General features: G+C 37.1%; 1 protein-coding gene across 10 annotated transcripts in view; it reads right to left on the reverse strand.

Annotated features, from left to right (window-relative positions):
- CDK14 (cyclin dependent kinase 14) overlaps positions 1 to 21,955 on the reverse strand; it is a 575,914-nt gene that overhangs the window by 428,797 nt on the left and 125,162 nt on the right. For all 10 annotated transcript variants that reach the window (XM_082692298.1, XM_082692296.1, XM_082692295.1 and 7 more), the window contains one exon: positions 10,268 to 10,513. In XM_082692298.1, coding sequence (XP_082548424.1) covers positions 10,268 to 10,513 — 246 coding nt within the window. The remainder of the gene's footprint in view (positions 1 to 10,267; positions 10,514 to 21,955) is intronic.

Below are 21,955 nucleotides of genomic sequence, written 5' to 3' on the forward strand. Positions count from 1 at the left end.
AAAACATAGCATCAATTGTATTGATTATAATAAAAATAAATAAGCAAATTTCCTTTATTAATAAAAATTTCTGATTGAAAAAACAAAGAAAGTCTAGCAATACGCTATTAAGAAGAGGTAAAATTAAAAAGAGTAAATCTGAAAATACAGCAAAAAAGTAATTTTACAAAATAATGCAGTATCGCAATACTGATGGACAAGATAAAATTCATAAACAAATAGATTAAATTAGTAATATCATAAAAATGAACATCAATAGCCACAAAGAAATTTAATACTCACAAACTAGTATGAATCAATTAGCATAGTTTTGAAGTGTACGAAATAACTGCTGGTAGCAGTAAGATAAGAAATTGTCAAATTCATGGTGATAATGAGAAACAAACATACATCACTCAGACATCAACAAAGCAGGCAGACAAGTAATAAGTAAGGGATTTATGAACCTGAATATGAGAATTACCATTTTAATCTAATACACATATTAATACATATTCTTTTCAAGCACATTAATTTAACATCCACAAAAAAAAAAAATGACCACATTCAATATCCAAAATTGCAGAAACATCTTGTTACTTTTCCTGAACACAATGCAATGAAATTTGCAATTAAGAACAAAAGGAAAACTTAAATAGTTTAGCTGTGTGAGTGAAAAAGAAAATGAAAATTGAAAATTCATAAATAAATAGGTGGCACAGAAGCCACGACATTTTAAGACCCAGGGAGACAGCCGAATCAATACACACAAGAAAATATGAATACATACGCACATACTAGAAGAGAAGAAAGGCTGAAAGTAATATGAATTAGACATACTAATTAGAGATTAATAAAGACAGTGGACCACGTATTCTCTTCTTCATGAGACTTGTAAGGTACAAACCATGTGTTGAGTTGAATCAAGTAAAACTTAATGGAAAATTACATTCAAAATCGCCTGACGAGTCCTGTGTGGGTTATGTTCTCATGCATTTTTCATCACCGAGAAACAGCTTGCGAATGTCACACTTTACCATCACCCTCCTGAGCCCAAGTTTTAAATAGAAATTTTAAAACCTATATTAAACTTCTGTATAAAATGATCTTCAATGGGGAAAATATTGTGTTCACAGTTCCACTCTAAATTATTTAAAATTAGAATGAGAAGTCTGTGTTTGCTTTTGTGCTCCTTTAAGAATAAATCTAATCTAAGTTCAAGAAAGAAGCAGCAGCAGAAAATTACCTCTTTACTCCTATTAGAAGATAAACTGCTAATGCGTATTTATAGCAAGTACAAGACACAGTCACACAACACTAGTAAAAGAACAGGAAGCCAATATTTTCTTTTCCTGAAAAGGCATAAATAATTTTCTAAAATATTTCACTCTTTATAAACTGCCTTATATATTTGAGTTGATGTAATCGTTTGAAGATACAGACCACACTATCTGTTCTACGTGAAGAAATAGAACTGAGAAAATCAGAAAAACAATGAGAATATGCTTTTTAAAAAAACACACCCCATTTATGCCAAGAAATTCAAGTAAAAGAAGATGCAAATAGCACAAAGTATTCTATTTATCTAATTAAGTGTATTTGGATGCATTAACTACCATGATCCATATACACCCTATTAATACACGATGGCAGAAAATTAATACTTTGCCACATCTGACACTAAGGCAATCAGTGTTATTCTTCCTGTGAAACCAATATGTATACATTGCAGGAATACACTGTCATCTACAGATCAATCATGCTAGCTTCACAGCTCCATACACATATAATGTCTCTCTAAAAAATTTTATCTACAAAAGAATGGGCCTATGGAATAGGACATAACTTTAAGATAGTCTGAGCTTTAGGAGTTAGAGTCTTGTAAAGTCAGTTCCCTATTTTAAATGACCAGAAATTTTCTGATCTGTAATTACAACACATACAAATAAGGAATCCACCTGCAAAGTCATTAAAGAGGCCAATAATAAAATACTGCCCATCAAATGAGTGAAAGTAAGAATAATTCAGAAGGAGAGGTCCTATTTTGTTTGATAATTAAAGTTCAGGCCCTTGGTTTGCCAATTTTTTTTCTTGCAACTTTATTAAATCATCACATTTAAACAGATGCTAGATCAAACCCATATGTACTCAACCCTAAATATTATCTTTGCCTCTTTGCTGTCAGGAGTATGGGTGGACTGCAAACAGCTTCATGGGGCAACTATTTATTCTCTGCTTATCACTTCCCTACTAGAGTGCAAGCTTAAGATAGCACTTCAGACAACTGGAAATACTGAGGGCTAATCAGCAATCACTAACCAACACTACCTGCACAAAGATGTGGAATTTAATGAGATAACATAAATACATTTTTTAAAAACTAGAATAAAGGTACAGAGAACCATCAATTGTATGGACCAATGGAGGGGAACACTGGCACAGATACTGAAAAAATGAAGATAATATTCCAGCTGAATGGTGCCTGCCACCCTGCCATGAAAGAGATGCTCTTGGCCTTTGCTAGCTCCAGTTCACTGTTTGTGCAATTAACAATGGCAACTAGTTAATGATCAAGTGTTTGCTATGTGCCTGGCTTTGAGTAATCACTTCAAAATAGCACCAAAATTTAATCCCCGTAATATCACCCTCAGGTTGGTTCTATTAGTATCCTCATTTGAACATGAAAATTTTAAAGACTGGAGAAGTAAATAACTCATCTACCATCCTATAGCTAAAGGGAGAGCTAGAAGTCAAACGAAGTTAATTAGAATCAAGGATCTATTTTCTTTACCACTACTCCATTGGTGGAATCTTCCCATGAAGACCTAATCCTCATGGAAGAGGCATTAGATTATGAATAAATTTGTCATCTACTGAAACCCCACTCCTAAAAGCAGGGATGGATTTTTTAACTGCATTTTTATACACTGCGTGAGTATACCTCTATGCTCATTCTAATGATCCCATGACAAGGCTATAGGAATGGCCACAGTTTCATACTGAATTCATGGAAAATAGATTTAAACCTTCATATATGATCCCTTGCTTAAATTACTGAGGATGCCCTGAATTGCAAGAAAACCACAATATGCACTACTGTATTATATTATAATTTTGAGAGTGGATGTAAGGGTAAGATAGGAAGCATTTGTGTGACCTAATTAAACAAGAATTTCAAGTGAAATCTTCCTTTGCTAATTTTCCTTCTGCCTTTGATCTCAGAAAGAGGCTCTATCATCCTGTAGTCTAACCTGATTACACAGTCACACTAAGGTAATCCACGGTTGATACATAACTTGATTACAAAATAGATCTAGCTGCTACACAGAGAGAGAGATCCAAGTGCCACAGGTGATAACAACCGAGGAGGGGGCTTGGTTCTATCTAGGAAATGCTCTAGCCAGCACTAGAAGGAGGCAATACCAAGATAAGACACACTCCTTCCTCCCTACCGCAATGATAAACACCTGAGAATGGAAGTTGGACTCTCAAGCCTGCTCCTTCTTTCCCTCTTCAGACTGGGCCTGCCTATCATGGATACAGATTTATCTGGAGATGGGAGGAGGTACATTTGGAGCACTCTGTGGTACAATGTATACAGGACTTTAAATATGAATTTCTGAAAATATGTTCTCTTTAAGCTTAGCTTATGATAGCACAGCTCAATGAAATCCCTTCTAAATTGGGCAAGTAAGACAGGCAGTCTCCCATAGCACTTTCAATAGCTCTAGCTATTGAGGAGCACAGCTGGGATGGAGGAGGTGGTAGGAAAAGGGGGAAGAAAGCGTGCCCTGCCAGTGACAGTAGCAAACACTACCCAGGGAGGAAGCCCAGGAAGATCACATACTCAAGAAATGTCTGAAGTAAATAAAAGTTGTCAAATACCTCTTGAAATACACCAATTCAAATAAAATCACAATTTTGAAGTGCTACCGTCTAAACAAATTCAAGAAGTATACAGATGAATGTGATAGTCTCTGAGGTCAAGGTATTCTGGGTTTCTCGATTTGAGTCAGGATTCCTAGCAATGACCAGTATGTGAACAGAGGAGAGATATATATACCCAGTTGGGAAGACGTGGTATCATATAATACACTCATCACAGTAATCCCAAGAAAAAAGAACAGCTATCCTGTTGTCCTCACTAAAACAGGGACTCAGTGCAATGCCACACCTGTGCTCACTTTCTCCCTCCTCAACAGTGCTCTCAGAGCCTATTCAATTTAACTAATACTTCAAAGAAGTAACAGTAAAATAAATATATGGCATTAATCTCGCTGGACCTTGGGTAAAGGGATTATTCTGGTGTCTATTAGCCTTTAAAAATTTTTAACAAAATCTGTCCTAAAGTTCCCATGCCAGTGGGTATGAAATGATCAGACCCATACACCATTGAATGGGCTATAGAGTGGTATTACATAGGAAGTGTTACTGCCTCCATTTTCTGCCCAATAAGGAATCCAAAGGAAAAGAGTCTTTCCGTAAAAGAGAGTATCACAAAATACCCTCTTCTATTGCAACGGGGGAGAGAGCAGAAAGGCAGTAGGTAAAAAGAACTCAAAATAAAACAGAGTATTATAGCACCATGCTAAAAGAGAAAAGAAACCATTTCCAACTTGAGGAGAAAAGAGCAAAGACATTTTTTTCTAAGGCATATTGGATGGAGGCAAAAACTCCTACAAAGAAAAGAGAGCAAAGCAGCTTCCACACAAAGTAATATAAGTGGTCTGATATATAAGAAAGACTTCCTGGGGTAGAACAGGAAAGGGTAAGCCCAGTAAGAAACTCAGGAAAGAGAATCTAAAGGAAATTAACAGTAAGAAACAGTGGAAATGTGTAATTAAACATGGTGGTTTTAACACATGTATTTATCTCTCCCCCTCACCAATCTGTACTAAACTGACAGTAAAGTCATAACTCACAACAGCAAACAGAACAAGTAAGAAGAATGCAGACAAGATACAAAAAAAAAAAAAAAATTGGAGATGGGAGACAGATGGATGGGCGGCCGCTGGCAAGGACAATGACCAAAGGCATAAATCAAGAAATCAGAATCCCAGAAACACTCAAGAACTGGAAATTGAACTTCAACAAGGGGCCCAAAGAGAAGTGCTTAGTTGGAGTGGGTTTAAAGAACAGGTCATTCCCCTGGGAACTTGCCTTTCTCAGTCAGGTGTCTGCCCTACACTGAACCCTGGCAGAGGCTATTCTCTGAAGAGGATGAACCACACAAGTCAGAACTGGGACACCAAGTACAGTGGAAATCACAACGAAGAGTCATACTGAATGGAAACAAAGCACAAGAAAGTTCGTGTAGGACTGGGAGACCCTGCGCCCCTTCTTGATCATCCCAGAAAAACAGCAGTTAGGCTTTCATATCCTAAAAAATCGACTAGTAAGTTTGCTCTGGGGGATCAACTCAGCCAAGAAAAAGATGGATTTATACTGACAATCTGATAGTTCTCCTATGAAATGACTAGGTCTTCTCCAACATTCCCTACGCTAAGGCCTCCACTTGACAAGCACCGGTGGCACAAAGAACTTCCTATCAACTATTTTGCACATTATTCATAATATGAACTCAGTCAAGAGTTCTTTCCAAAGGCATGATCTAGACTCACCAAAATTAAAAATCTCATCAGACAATGCAGAGACCAAAAAAATAAACAGAAATAAAGAACTCAATGGAAACTCGAGATCATTTAGGAAATATAGTGGTCTGATATATAAGAAAGACTTCCTGGGGTAGAACAGGAAAGGGTAAGCCCAGTAAGAAACTCAGGAAAGAGAATAAACAAACAAACAAACAAAAACAACTCTTCAAAATTCCCTCAAGCTATATTTAGTATATTCAAGTTTAAGATAAAAGACAATATATTATTCACTGAAAAAGAACAGGTTGATTTTCAAAAGAACATTTGAAGAAAAGTGCTTTTGGAAATAAATGTTAGCATTAATTAAAAATTTAATTGAAGCATTAAAAACTTTTTAAATGTCTAGAAAGCAGAGAAAACCAGAAAGAAAATTGACAAATAAATAATAAAGAACATTTTCTGAAACTGAGAGAAATTAATTTCAAAATTAAAAAGATTCCCTGAGTACCAAGAAAAAGGTCTACATCAGGGATGAAAACAAAGTTCTAGAAGTTTCCACAAAGAATGAGTAGGAATCAGAATAGTCTAGGGCTTAAAATAACAATACAGGGACCTAGAAAAGAACAAAGCAATGTCTTCAAAAGGCTATGAAAAAAATTTATTTTCTAAACTAGAATCCTAAACCCAGATAATTAATCAAGTTACCAAGTATGAAAAATGGCATGGTCATATGTTCAGTGACATAAACCAAGAACAAGAAAGACACATGACCCAAAGCTTAGGTATTTAACATACAAATGATAGAAAAGAAACTTTTCAGGAAGATGGTGAAGGGAAGCCTCAGGATAGCAGGCAAGTAGTCCAGACTGGATTAGAAGGACTGACAACTTCAAGGACAATCTCAAGGGGAGGAAAAACTGATAGATTACCCGATTTTGATTTGTTTCAGAAGTTTCATAGTTTTACTAAACAATCTGGGACCTCAATTTGTAACTGAAATTATAGTAATTCGTATTACCAATTAGGAATAAATGAAGAGAAAACAATTACAACTAAGAAAATCTAAAAGTTATGCAAAGAAGGATAAAGTTGCTAAATCTAAAGATGTACATCTAAAACTAATGAAATACTGCGTGTCTACTATACTTCAAGAAAAAAAATTTCTTTAAGTTCCTCAAGGAAAGAAATTCAATCATGTATGTAAATGTGGCTTTGCTAAGAACAGCATTTACAGCATCACAAGATTACAAACACCATGTATTAAAAGTCAAAAAGCAGGGTAAATAAATACATTTGGGGATAGGAACACAACAGAGAAAATCCTCTCTTGATGTGTTCCTCTGCACTCTGTAAATCAGTGGTTAGATCTTGAGGCCTGCTCAGATTCAGGTTTAATTTTGTTGGTGCTCTGTGTAAACTTCTGTCAGAACATCATAATGCCTGGCTATTGCTCTTGGTGATGTCCACAAATACTGACAATCATTACCTACATGTATTACTTCACCAGGGATTACCAAATTGTGATTCCTAAATATATTATTCTTTCTTGATGTAGTAGTGGGATTATTTTTAAAAGATAAATTCACAGTCCCCTCCCCCCATCAAAACCAGGTTATCACAGGGTAAATTTCACGTAGGAATCACAGAAAATAAATGCTTAGTCATTTGCTTTATGTATCAGTTTTCAATAGTCATTCTTGCTTTTATAAAAGTTTCCCTTGGCTTTTGTATGCTAATTTATATAACCTGCCATTTCACTAACTTCTCTCTGCTTAGAGTATTTTCATTGATTCTTTTGGATTTTCCAGATACATCATCAAAAATCTGCAAGTAAAGATAATTTCACCTCCTTCTAACTTGCTTTCATTATTTAGGAATAATGATGTTATTCATAACATCAGAATAATGTTATTCTGCTCTTTTTTTTCTCATGGTTTCGTATAGGATCTAACCAATAATTTTTGTATTGTTATTTTAAGTAAAATTAATTATTCAGTAGTTTAAGACAGGGGTGTGGCCAAGATAGCTTTTCTAGCTTCCTGGAATAAAGTTCTTTCACCTGTTTCACGAAGTTAAAAAAATAAAGACAATCTAGCACACACTGAGATCCTCCCTCATCTGTTTTGCTCCAACATTTCTTTCTGGACCATGCCTTTCCTTTGCACCCCCACTGAATGGGACCTACACAGAAGTCTGCTTGAGCACTTTCTATTCAATGCCGGGCTCTGTCCTGGAACGGTGCTTCAATTTGACATTCTAGAGAAGCCACAGAAAGGCCAGCAGACTACTCCAATATTAGTAAACCACCCTGGTCTCCTTGCACTCACCTACTCACAGAAGCCATCAAAGTCCCTCCCAGTTGCTGTCACTGTCCTCAGAATGTCCCAACAAGTTGCCAGTATGTACCTGATGGCAACGGTGGGGGGTAGTATTTCTGAGAACAGTCTCAAAGAGGAGTAGTCCTTTCCCCTTCCCTGATTTCCATCCTCACACGTCCTAATACCATACAGTTCTGAAAACTATTCACAGTCTGTTCTCCCTCACTTTTATTCTGAGGTGCATGGAGATACTTGCCAACTGTAGCTGTTGTCAATATTACCTACTGGTTTTGTTTTTACTATCCTAGTTGTTCTAGCCATGAGAGGGGTTTCAAAACCTATGCCACTGCCATCCTCCCAGACTTGTCTATTTCATCTTTTAAGTTATGTTTCAGCATTACTTTAGTAAAGATAACATGGAACTTTAGAGGAACTACAAAAAGCATCAGGCAAGATTCAACTTTCCTTGATAAGAACCAAAACTAATTCCTTATTAAATATTAAAAATACGGAAACTCCATGGTCATCATTTATATTATGATGCACACACTGACGTTTACAACTACGTGACCCCCAGTAGCAACAAGCACAGCCAGCACCCACATCCTTGTTTCTAACTACCACTTTCCAAGAAAAGGAACTGAGATTCTTTGCAGAAATGGCTGGTTTTAGATCTGGGGTTGAGAAAAACACAATATAAGCCAAAAATGTCTTGTAGGACCAGAAGGTAAGGACGTGTTCAAAAAAACAAAGGGACGAAGACATCTCAAAAAGGCATAAGGGCCAACCTAAAAGAGTTCCCAATGGCTACGTAGAAAGAATCTGAGCAACAAAAGAAGAAATGCCCCAGCAGATCATAACTAGTATTGAGATACAACACAGGACAGCTAGTTACATTTACATTTCAGATAAAAGGTAAATAATTCTTTAGTACAAGTAGGCCTCACTGCAATATCTGAAGATGCCAATTTCTATATATCATTTTAGGTTGATATATAATATTATGATAACTATGTAGTAAAATATATACAATTATCTTTCCATAACATAGGCTTAATCATTCCCAACAACTTCTTTCTCCTAAAATGCTACTAAATCTAAAAGTTCTCCCAGGAGTTAGTGATGCATCTGTGACCTAGACAGATGCTACCTCGCACTCACAGACAAGACTATGGGGTCAATTTGGGGAAAAAAGCAGATAACCAATGCTCCTCACAAATGCTGCACTGATAATATTTATTTTGGCTTCATTAACACAAAATGTGACCAGATTTGTGCAGTGTCATACAGTTTAATTGAATTGAAGTGTCAATACTCTTCTAGCAGTTGACATTTCTGGCTCTGTTTACCCTCAAAAAATTTAATATTTAATATCTGTAGAATGGCATGTTTCTTAGCAGGGTGATAGAATCAAAATTCTCTTAGCATCCTCCTCTTACCATCTTAGAACAACTACTCTTAGAACATTTACTCAGAAGGTTCTTAAGTGTAAGCTAAATCTGAAAATTACTTAATTCTAAAACATCATAAGGGTTTTTACAAGGCTAAATGGAAGCTGGTTTTAGAAATGTAAGTTTCAGCAAAAATTTACGGTAAAAAATTCATCTCAGAACTGTATACCTTCTTAGGTCAAAAGGCATGTCTTGCCTTAATTTAGCATGAGTAAGAAAATTTCATTACAATGAACAGGATTTCTTCTTAAGGAGACCAATTTCAACATCTAGCTCTTAAATTTTAAATTTAAATTTAAAAAATTTTAAATTAAAATTTTAATTTTAATTTTAAAACAGTTACACTGGGGGCACCTGGATGGCTCAGTGAGTTAAAGCCTCTGCCTTCAGCTCAGGTCATGATCTCAGGGTTCTGGAATCGAGCCCCATATTGAGCTCTCTGCCTGCCTCTCTGCCTACTTGTGATCTGTCAAATAAATAAATAAAATTAACAAAACAAAACAAAACTGGAACAAGACAAGTGAATACACTTGAACATTTACTCTGAAATGACATTCTTCGTGAATTTGCCAAACCCAAAACTATATTGTCCACAAAAAGAGTAAAGTTCAATATCCTCTTCCAAGGGTTTGAAATACCAAAGGATCTTTCATTATAAATCCTCTAACTGGAAACAACTAGGAAAAAAAAAATGATTTTTTCCAAAAATTAGTTGAATCATTTCTCATTTGCTTGCTGAGTCCTTATGAATAAAGAGTCTGTATATAGATTTGTGCTCTCTCTTCCCCCCAAAACACTGAACCACCCTGAGAGAGCGCACATAATAAGGCACTGAGAAAGCCCCTTGTCCTCTTCCAGCACAGCGCCATGACTGTTAGAGGGACACTCCTTCAGCTTCCCGGCTGGCAAAGAAGACCCCACTCACCGAGCTGGGGCTGGAGTGCCGCCTAACTTTGGGAGACTCTTTGCCAGTGGAGGAAGACTTAAAGTTGATGCAAGCATTGTTCTCCGAATGCACCCTCTTCACTTGATTAGCTGGTTTCTCAAATGGGTCAAAAGTGCTCTGTGTCCTCTGAACCCTGACTTTTTTATCCTCAGGAATTGTGTCCAAGGGTTTGATCACTGAGTCCATTCCCGGGCAGTTCCGTGTAGACATCTTTGTGACACATATCTAGGAAAAAAGAAAGAAAGAAATTCAAAACTTTCCACTGAAACTTTAGTATCATGAAACACTCGATTTATTATTCTAGAAAGCATGCTGATTTCCATTTCAGGAAATACCCAGAAAGTCCACACTCTAAAAACAATATCAGCTTAAATCCCAGTATGAAAAATTCCTCATAATTATTCTGCTTCTAGGGCAGACACTAAAAATGCTGTCCATCAAATGGGAAGCTTAAGGTTCAGACTACTAGTCCCCTAAAGTGGTTCTTGACCCCTGTCCCAATTTTTACCACCTGCCTGCAAGTGCAATGATTCTGAATCATTAGGAAGTTGGACAACTTGCCTTAATAATAGTAATTTTTTTTTTTAAATCAGTTGAGCTAAATCAGATGGGCATTTTAACTAACAGGTCATCATGGAAGTAGCGAACACAGCTAGAGGAAGAGATCACCATGTATTTCAAAAGTAAATCCATCCTATCCTAAGTTCATCTCCAAACTGGAATATAAAACTTGAGCATATAAAAGAGGTAATGGTTAGAGATTGAAAACAGTATGTTTTCTAATACCAAAACTAATGGATGCATAGAAATAATGCTGTAAAAGAGAAACACTGAGTAGCACTCATTTCAAAATCCACAAGACCTCTATTTGCTTTCCAACTTCCCCCATTCTCTCCCTGCCTGCCCCAGTCTCCCATTTTATTTTAGTCTCTGACTTTTGCCCTCGTTGTTTCCTAGTCTATGTTCTAAGCCTTTCATTCTTCTTATACTCTGGAGACTTTGTTGTTCTTATTAAATAATTTTATGGCATCTAGCTTGTCTGTGAAGCTAGGTAAACTTTACTATTCTCTCTAGAGGAAAGGTAATTCTGAAATTGCTTTTAAAGTTTTCCTTTTCTTGCTGTGAAGTTTCCCTATCTTTATTTTTTAAAGCAGGAAAACAGAAGAAAATCCCATACTGCTAAAATAAAAAATATAAAGTATCTGAGTGTTACATACAGGATGATTCCACATGAGGAATACATGTATGTATGTGTATGAACGCATACAGATACAGATATACATGCAGACTCACAGAGACAGACACAGACCTAAATATCTGTATGTGTATGTGTGAGCACAGTGAAAGAAATAGAAGAAAACACACCAAACTGTTAACATAAGATACCTCCAGACATGTGGAATTGAACTGGTAAAGGGTAAGATTACTAATTTTTTATATGCCTCCCATTGTTTGAATTGTCTGACAATGAAATTGTTTTAAACTGCTGAAGTAGGAAAGTAGATATAATTAAATTATGCCCTTCCTTAAAAATTTTTAAACAAACCAAAAAAAGATTTAATTAAATCGTGGGGCACTTGCATGTCTCAGTCAGTTAAACATCTACCTTTGGCTCAGGTGATGATCCCAGGGTCCTACATCAGCTTCCTGCTCAGCAGGAAGTCTGCTTCTCCCACTCCCTCTGCCCCACCTGCTCCTCCTCTCTCAATCTCTCTCTCTCTCTGAAATAAATAAATAAAATCTTAAAAAATTAAAAAAAAAAAATTAAGCATCAGTTCTGTCCTAAGTATGACTCAACTGCAAAGCACAGGTTGAATTTTAATTAAGTCAAATGAGAAGGATTATCATCACACTTTTTAGCAAACCATAATACTATATAATACTATTGGTAAGTTTTAAGGCACATTTCTCTATCCATGATCAAAAACTAACAATTTATCACAAGTAGATGAGATGCACTAAATATTTTTAAGGATTTATGTTTTCTTCTTAAGGATATGATAGTAAGAGGCAATAGATGTGATGTGGGTATGAAACCACCCACATCACTGAGGCAAGTCGATTACAATAATGTATAAACACATAGGCCTGAGAAGTCAACAAACCCCAAGTACAAGAAACACACACAAAAAAACATGAAGGTACATCAAAATCAAATTGCTTTAAACCATTAATACGTTAAAAAGGAGCCAGAAAGGATTTAAAAGATTTAAGTATGACAGTAAGTATCTAGAAACTAAATAATACAATAGGAGAATTGGAAAGTATCTTGAACTAAATGAAAATAACACAAAATATCAAAATGGTAGAATGTAGCTAAAGGAGTACTTCAACTGGAGAATACTAAATGCATACAGTAGGAAAGAAGAAAGGTCTCCAAGTAATGTGACTACACCTTAAAATACCAGAAAAAGAAGAGCAAGTAAAACTCAAAATAACTAGAAGAATGAAAATAATGAATAAATACCAGGATGTAAGTACACAAAACAGAAAACAGAAAGCAATAAAGAAAATCAATGAAACCAAAAGGTGGTTGGTTTGTTTTCAGAGAAGATTTTTTAAAAAATAAATAAACCTCTAGCCAGACTGATAAGGACAAAATGTAAAAAAAAACACATACTGCCAATATCAAAAATTGGAGAGGCATGATATCCTACAGACCTAAATATAATTATGAACAACCTTATGCCAATCAATTCAGCAACTCAGATGAAACAAATTCCTTAAAGGACAAAAACTACCAAAGCTCACTCCAGAAGAAACAGATAAACTAAATAAATCTACATCTATTTAAGAAATTAAATTTGTAGCCAAAAACGTTTCAACAAAGAAAAAGCAAGAGTTAGGCAACACTACTGGCAAAGTAAACCATACATTTACAGAAGGAATAACATCAATTCTAGAGAAATTCTTCAAAAAAAAAAAAATTAATGAGGCAAGAATACTTCCCAACTTATTATATGAAACCAACATCACCCCAAACCTACAACCAGACAAAAATATTATAAGAAAACTATAGACTGATTGCTCTCATGAATATAAATGTAGAAATCTTTAGCACACTTCTAATAAACTTAATCCAATAGTATGTAAAAAGGATAATAAATCATGAAAAAGTAGAATTAACCCCAGGAAGGAGAGTAAGGCTTAACATTCAAAAATGTGTAGGTTACCATTTTAGGGGCGCTTGGGTGGCTCAGCTGGTTAAGCATCTCATTCTTCATTTCGGCTCAGGTCATATCTCAGGGTTGTGAGATCAAGCCCCACCTTGGGTTCTGTGCTGGGGATGGAACCTGCTTGAGATTCTCTCTCTCCCGCTCTCCCCACTCCCATTCACAAGTACTCTTGCTCTAACACACACAAAATGTTCAGTTTACTATTTTAATAAATAATGGTAGAACGTTGTTTCTAAAACAGTTCCCAGCAACGGCCATTTCCAGATATTCACACTCTTACTTAGCCCCCAGACCTTGAATGTGGACTGTACTTTCTGACTTGTATCCAATAAACAGAATGGCAGAAATCATGGAATATCACTTCAGAGAAATAATTATAAAAAGACTATAGCTTCTGTATTGGTACTCTTCCCCTCTCTCTTAGATCACGTAGTCCTAAGGAAGGCCAGCTGCTACGCCGTAAGGCAGCCCTGTCAAGAGGCACATGTGCAGAAAGACCGGGGCCTAAAAACACCAACACGATCTGTGCTTTCAAGTACAACTACAGCTCTGGTCTATTGCTTGATCAGAACTTCAGAGAGACCCATTGCCAGAGGTACCCAGATAAGGAGTATCTAAATTCTAGACCCACAGAAAATATTAGATAAACCATGTTTGCTATTTTAAGATGTTAAGATTTGGGATAATCTGTTATGCAGCAATAAATAATACATAGATATTTTTAATCATATGATCACCTCAATAGTCTCAGAAAAAACATCTGACAAAATCTAGTACCCATTTATGATAAAAACATTACCAATTAAAAATAGAAACACAGAATGGCTAAAATTAACAACATAGGAAACAACAGGTGTTGGCCAGGATGTGGAGAAAAAGGAACACTTGTGCACTGTTGGTAAGAATGTAAACTGGAGAAGCCACTGTGGAAAACAGTACGGAGGTTCCTCAAAAAGTTAAAAATAAAAATATCTTATGATACAGCAATCTCACTACAGGGTATTTACCCAAAGAATATGAAAACACTAACTCAAAGGAATACATGGATCCCTGTGTTTATAGCAGCTTCACAATAGCCATGATAATGGAAGCCCTCCAAGTGTCCACTGATAGATAAATGGGTAAAAAAGATGTGCTATATACATACACTGGAATATTATTCAGCCATAAAAAATGAAATCTTGTCATTTGCAACACTATGGACAGAACTCAAGAGTATAATACTCAGCGAAGTCAGTCAGTCAGAGAAAGAGAAATACTGTATGATTTCACTCATATGTGGAATTTAAGAAACGGAATAAACAAGCAATGAAAACAAATGAGAGAGAGACAAATCAAGAAAGAGACTCTTAACTCTCAAGAACAAACTGATGCTTACCAAAGGGGAGGTGGGGGGGGGGGTAGGTGGGTGAAATAGGTGATGGGGATTAAGGAGTGCACTTGTGATGAGCTCAGGGTGATGTATGGAAGTGCTGAATTGTATTGTATGTATTGTATTGCATTGTATTGTATTGTATTGTATGGTATGGAAGTGCTGTATTGTACACCTGAAACTAATATAATACTATATATTAACTAACTGAAATTAAAATACAAAATTCAAAAACATAGAAGAAAACTTCTTCAAGCTGAAAAAAAAAAAGGCAGTGTGACATAAAAGTTAGTGGTGAGAAACTGAATACCTTCCTCCTAAGAACAGGAACAAATCAAGGAAGTCCACTCTAATCACTGACTTAACATTGTATTATAAATTCTAGAAAATGCGGGGCGCCTGGGTGGCTCAGTGGGTTAAAGCCTCTACCTTCGGCTCGGGTCATGATCCCAGCGTCCTGGGATCGAGCCCCACATCGGGCTCTCTGCTCAGCAGGGAGCCTGCTTCCTCCTCTCTCTCTGCCTGCCTCTCTGCCTACTTGTGATCTCTGTCAAATAAATAAATAAAATCTTAAAAAAAAAAATTCTAGAAAATGCTACAAGGCAGAAGAAAAGAAATAATAAGCATCCACACTGGAAAGGAAGAAGTAAAGCTGATTTTATTCACAGAAGATATTATCATTCACGTAGAAAATCCAATGAAATCTAGAGAAAAAAAAAAACCACTAGAATTAATAAATAAGGGTCGCCTGGGTGGCTCGGTGGGTTAAAGCCTCTGCCTTCAGCTCAGGTCAAGATCCCAGGGTCCTGGTATCGAGCCCCGCATCGAGCTCTCTGTTCAGCAGGGAGCCTGCCTCCTCTTCTCTCTCTGCCTGCCTCTCTGCCTACTTGTGATCTCTGTCAAATAAATAAAATCTTTAAGAAAAAAAAGAATTGATAAATAAGTTCTCAAGGGTGCAAGATAAAGATCAATATACAAAAACATCTGTATTTCTAGATATTAGCAATAAACAATTAGAATTCTAAAATTTAAAAAATTATAAAAAATAAAGACAATAAACAACAATTTGTAAGAGCTTTGAACAATATAAAATATTTAGTGATAATTCTGACCAAATGTGTGCAAGATCTATATACAGGAACTATAAAACGTGGCTGAGAAAAGTAAAACCTAAAGAAAGAAAAAAAGAAAAGAAAAAAATCCACAGGTCTTTCAATTTACTGTGACACTTTCCAGAAGAAGCTAATCTCTGTGTTGCAGCCATAAAATATTACTAGTTTCTTAATTTAAAAGGATATTTACATATGCATATATAAATCAAGTGAGGCCATAAATGTATATAAAATGATAATATAAAAAGATGCAAACGTGGACTGAATTGATACATAGATAATGGGAAAATAGTGACCATATTTGGACTGCAACTCTATCCTTGAAAATAGCACCAGGAAGCACAGAGCCATAGAAACATCTCTTTTTGCAAAGGAGAAGATGGAGCTAACTCTACATTCTATTAAACCCTATATTCTATTTTTTATTCAAGGTCTTTGAACATTCTTAGTAAAATATATTTTATCAGATAGAATACTGGATTTCCCGAATGTTTATAGCAGCAATGTCCACAATAGCCAAATGATGGAAAGAACCTAGATGTTCATCAAAGGAGTAATGGATAAAGAAGATGTGGAATGAAATACTATGCAGCCATCAAAAATCCCCTAAATCTTAACATTTGCAATGACATGGAGGGAACTAGAGGGTATTAAGCTAAGCAAACTAAGTCAATGAATAATCATATGATCTCTGTTATGAGGAATCTGAGAGGCAGGGCAGGGCGTCGTGGGGGTAGGGAGGGAAAAAATGAAACAAGATGGGACCAGGGAGGGAGAAAAACCATATGAGACTTTTAATCTCATGAAACTGAGGGTTGTTGAAGGGTTGTGGGGGGAAGGATAGGGTGGTTGGGTTATGGGCATTGGGGAGGGTATGTGTTATGGTGAGTGCTATGAATTGTCTAAGACTGATGATTCACAGACCTGTACCCCTGAAGCAGATAGTACACTATATGTTAATTAAAAAAATAAAAATAAAATAAAAAGAATATTGTGTTTTCTTCTATTATGTGAAAAACTTTTATGAGAGAAGTTTACGCAGTATAAACTTGTAACAGATATACACCAACACAGCTACAGCAAAATGTATTAGCTAGGACTAAATGACAAATGTCACTTCAACATGTCAGCAGAGAAAAGAAGAGCTAGCTATAAGGACACCATCAAAGCTGAAAGAATGAACTTAATTCTTTTTTTTTTTTTTTTTTTTAAAGATTTTATTTATTTATTTGACACAGGGAGAGAGAGAGAGATCCCAAGCAGGCAGAGAGAGAGAGAGAGAGAGGCAGAAGCGGGCTCCCTGCTGAGCAGAGAGCCCAATGCGGGGCTCGATCCCAGGACCCTGAGATCATGACCTGGGCCGAAGGCAGAGGCTTAATCCACTGAGCCACCCAGGCGCCCCAGAATGAACTTAATTCTTAACGAGTTCCTGGAATCACATAAACTCATATAAACCTTTCATTTACCATTCTTTGTGCTAACAGTTCTGACAAAAATAAGACTCACAAGGTTTTCTGTTAAGTTGAGGAGAAAGATGTACTTTCACTGGAAATTTGGATAAATTCTCTGATATATATAATTTAAACAAGAGATATTATTATGGGATGTACTGCCAAGTAAGGCCTTATGTATTTCCTCAAGCTTTATATTAAGGGACCTACATTTTTTTTTAAAGATTTTATTTATTTATTTGACACAGAGAGATCACAAGTAGGCAGAGAGGCAGGCAGAGAGAGAGAGAGAGAGAGAGAGAGAGGGAAGCAGGCTCCCTGCTGAGCAGAGAGCCCGACGTGGGGCTCGATCCCAGGACCCTGAGATCATGACCTGAGCCGAAGGCAGCGGCTTAACCCACTGAGCCACCCAGGCGCCCCTGGGACCTACATTTTTATGTCCAGTCAGGTGGCATCTCATTTCATAGACCTGTCTATGGCACACTGGATAATTACAAAAATCAGTGTGAACTATGCACTATGGAAAACCAGCTTCTCTAAAGTGTTCTAACATGAAGGCAGAAGAGTGGCAGCCTTTTCCTAATTTTGATGGGAAAGAGTATTTCAACAAAATTTCCTAAACTTTAAATATTTCCCATAAACATTCTTAAGCACTTCAAAAATCTATTATTTTTGCCTTCTACCAGCAAACAACAAAATACAAGCAGAAAATTATCATTAACATAAAGTAAACTTCCTTAAAATAGTATACTTGTATGGAAACATGCCGATGGTTGTGATTTTCTTTGTTACATTCACCACATATTTCTTGCTAGCTAGTTCCTACTTCCTATGATACTTTTACAATGTATCCGTACAATGGTTTGCAGAGTCCCATTCTTTCCAGGTACCCCAGAAACAGAGCACATTTGGGACTCAGAATCTTCTTATCCAGTTCCATGCAGGCAAGAAGGTTGTCTGCATTACTGCCCTCTTCCCACAGTGCTCACACAGTGCCTTACTCAGTGCCTGGCCCACCAGAAAGCTCAGTAAGGTTCTGTCAAATTAAAAGATCACATGTGAGAAAGTTCATTCAAATAGGTAGTCTTCTTGCTGTTGCTAATAGGACTGACGCTATGAAACAATTCTCATCCGAAAGCTATTGTCAAAAAGACAGCAGTCTTGATACAAAAATAATAAATATACAAATTTATGCATAAAATGCTATCAACAATTTTTTTTAAGGACAAGCTCCTTGTGATAGGCAGAATTCTAAAATGACACCTCATGTCCCTCACCTTTGGAAGGCAGAGAGCTCACGACTATACCCAACGCTGTGGCTCTCACCTTTCAATAATCCCCTCCCCTTTGAGAGTGAATACAACAAGCTATCATAGCTATGATTATATTCTGTGATGTGGCAAAGATGGAGATTATCCTGAGTGGGCCTGACCTCATCAAGCAAGCTCCTGAAAAGCAGAGAGCTTCCTTCAGCTAGTTGTAGGAAAAAAAGGAGAGACGTGATCTGAGTAGCCTGGAAGAAAACAAACACGTTAAGCTTTGAACTGAAATGGAGGCCACATGGCACAGCACGGGGTGAGCTGAGAGGGCTCACTGGCTGACAGCTAGCAGGCAAATGGGGACAATGGTCCTGTTGCAACCACAAGCAAATTATTTCTGCCAGTAACCAGCGAGCTGCTTAAGAGGATCCTGAGCCCCAGGTACGAACCACAACCATGCCCAAAATCTTGATTTTGAGAGAGCCTGAGGGCAGAGAAACCAGCCCTGCTGCGCCTGAATGTCTACAGAAACAGAGCTAAGAAGCTAGTACATTTGTGGTGATAAGTTACACAGCAATAGAAAACTAATACACTTGCTTAACTGAAATTGCTTGCAGTGCTTTGACATCTGAGCAGAATGTCTAAACTCAGGAATGTGTCCCAGATACCATTTTCTGAGTCTGATAGACTGTATCAGATCCAGGCAAAAGTCAGTGATGATTCTTATGGCCATTATCAATAAATGACCACATATTGAGAGTTTTCTCCATTAGCATTTTAAGCTCACAAACAAATTCTCTACATAATTCAGGTTATACACAATTAACGCTGGTCTTCACCTTGCCTGGGCTTATGTGAGTAACACCATTATCAGCACCTGCTTTGTACATGTATCTTCATCCAGGAAAGTAATCTATCCTTGAATTTTCCACATAGGACAGAATGACTGTTCTAGAAAAGTTTCAAGTTTCCGATATTTGGGACAAACATCTTAAACGTGATCTATCCAGCTGTGTTAACCAGAAGCAGAACAGAGGGAAGCATCCAGGCCCTTCATAAAGGTATAGAGACAACCTCACGAGCTTGTCAAGCAACTCATCTTGCAGACCCCAAGGAGAAGTCAGAGGGGTTGGGTCCAGAGAGAGATGCAGGCCAGATGAAGGAAGAACAGCACTCCTTCCCCCGAGAGAAAGACACAATTTCTGGCAGCTTGAAGAATAAAATTATTGAAGAACCCAGGGTACACAAAGAGAAGAGTGAGCACACTGGAGTCCTAGCAGGGAAAGAGGGTTCTAGAAGTCAGGTTATCCACTGGTGCTCCTCCCTGGTGCCTAAATCGTCATCTGACTCCTTCTACCAGTCTGTCAGCAACCTAAATAAATATTCCCACTACCCAAAGAGAAATCTCTTTCTTCCCACAACAAAATGCTTGAAGACACATAAAAGTCTTAAAGACACATAAAATCTAATACTTTAACAAAACTAAAGGACCAAAGCATGGTATATCAAACTGAAAAAAAAAAAAATCAATGGGAACCCATAACCTCAAAAGGCAGATTTTTCCAACCACCCAACAGTAGCTCTTTGATGCATTACTAACTTTCTTGTGTACCTCTAGAGCCCAGATTTTGCTCTATGTTCCAATTCTCCACTATGAAAAAAAGAGGAATCCTTGAAAGGTAATCCGATTCCAGTTCACAGGGCAGGAAACACAAAACAGTTGTGAAATATCCAGCTGTTACCAGAAAACTAAGACCCTTTCAAAAATGTCAGGGGGCAATGCTAGATTGGACAAAGGAGTCTGCCTATAGGGATTCCTAAGAGCCAAACAGTGATTATGTATTTGGGCATCACAAGGAAAATAAAATCATGGTTAAATGGAACAAGTTGAGTTAGAGAAAGACCACTATGATTTCAAAAGAGAAAAGTTTTTATAAAGGGCAAAAGGCAGTTATGAAATAAAAGAAGCATGAACATAATAGGATATGGTTGGTTTTAATCCATGGAACTAACTGCAGAGAATAAGGAAGAAGACAGGCTAGAGACAGGCTAGAGAAAGGAGGAACTATACCTGTAAGGACCTATTTAGAAACTGTCCCTGCTCCCCTTCCCCCAGGGGATTTACTAGGCGACAAGTAACAAAGCCCAGGTACAAGGGTGGGTCAGGCCAGGTGGAGACATCCGATCAGGGGGTAATGCATACTGTCTCCTTGGTTACCAAGGAGTATAGGCCCCGCCCTTTGGGAGCCTTTTGGGCGCCAATCTTAATCAAGGTATAATAGGCTGGTTCAAATGTCTAATGGGGAAACTGTAACTCAATTGGTCACCTAGCATCACTGTGGAGTTTTCTGTGTGTGTTACAATCTCATTGGCTATCTGTGCGTGGCCAGGCCCAACCGCATGGCCTTTGCCCTTAAAAGCTAGACTGTGAAACAGAAAAGGGTCGCCCTCTCTTTTAAGAGGTGCGGCCCAGAATGTTTGGTTAGATTCTTGATGCTTGGTGCGAAATAAAGCTTTGCTTTATTGCTTGACCTTCGCTTTGTACCAGTCTCGCTCCTTTAATCATGGACCCATTATTGGGGCATAACAGTAACCAAAGCAGGAATGACTGGTCAGGGCCTGAAGAGAGCCTAAGGAGCACTAGCGTAGGAAGGACAGGGTACACTCTAATACCAGGGCAGGTCAATATAACACAGTAACAGACAGAAGAGCATGTGATGTTGCCTAAGCAATATTTACAAAGAACATACCTGGTAGAGAGAAACCAGATTACAAAGGAAACATCTGTGAAACCAAGGCAGGAAGCATTTTTTGGAAATGAGTTAAATTTTAATAACTAAGTGAAATTTAACCCTTTAAAAAAAAAAAAAAAGAACCCAAATGACTGCTAACCAGTAACACAGATCTGAATCACTGTGGAAAAAGCAACCAAGACCCCAACAGCCAACAACTCGGGTCCTATAAACCCAGCTGTTCTGAAAGGCACTGGTTTGTCTGAGGATCTGTAAAGGCACTATACCAAGAAGATTGAAAAAGTATCACTGAAACCCCTGCAAATAATTTAAATAAGTAGCTCTATAACCTTAGGAAGGTATAAAAAAGACACATAGAAGTAATAATAAACTTCATTAAACCCACAATGTTGGTTTTTTAAATAGGATGAATGTAAGTACCGTAATATAATTTGCAATAATCATATCTGTGCTTGTTTTCCTTATTTGTGTCATCTTCAATTTCTTTCATTAATGTCTTGTTTTTAGAGTATAGGTCTTTCACACCTCCTTGGTTAAATTTACT

This window comes from Mustela nivalis (assembly GCF_964662115.1).
Source record: "Mustela nivalis genome assembly, chromosome: 12".
NCBI lineage: Eukaryota > Metazoa > Chordata > Mammalia > Carnivora > Mustelidae > Mustela > Mustela nivalis.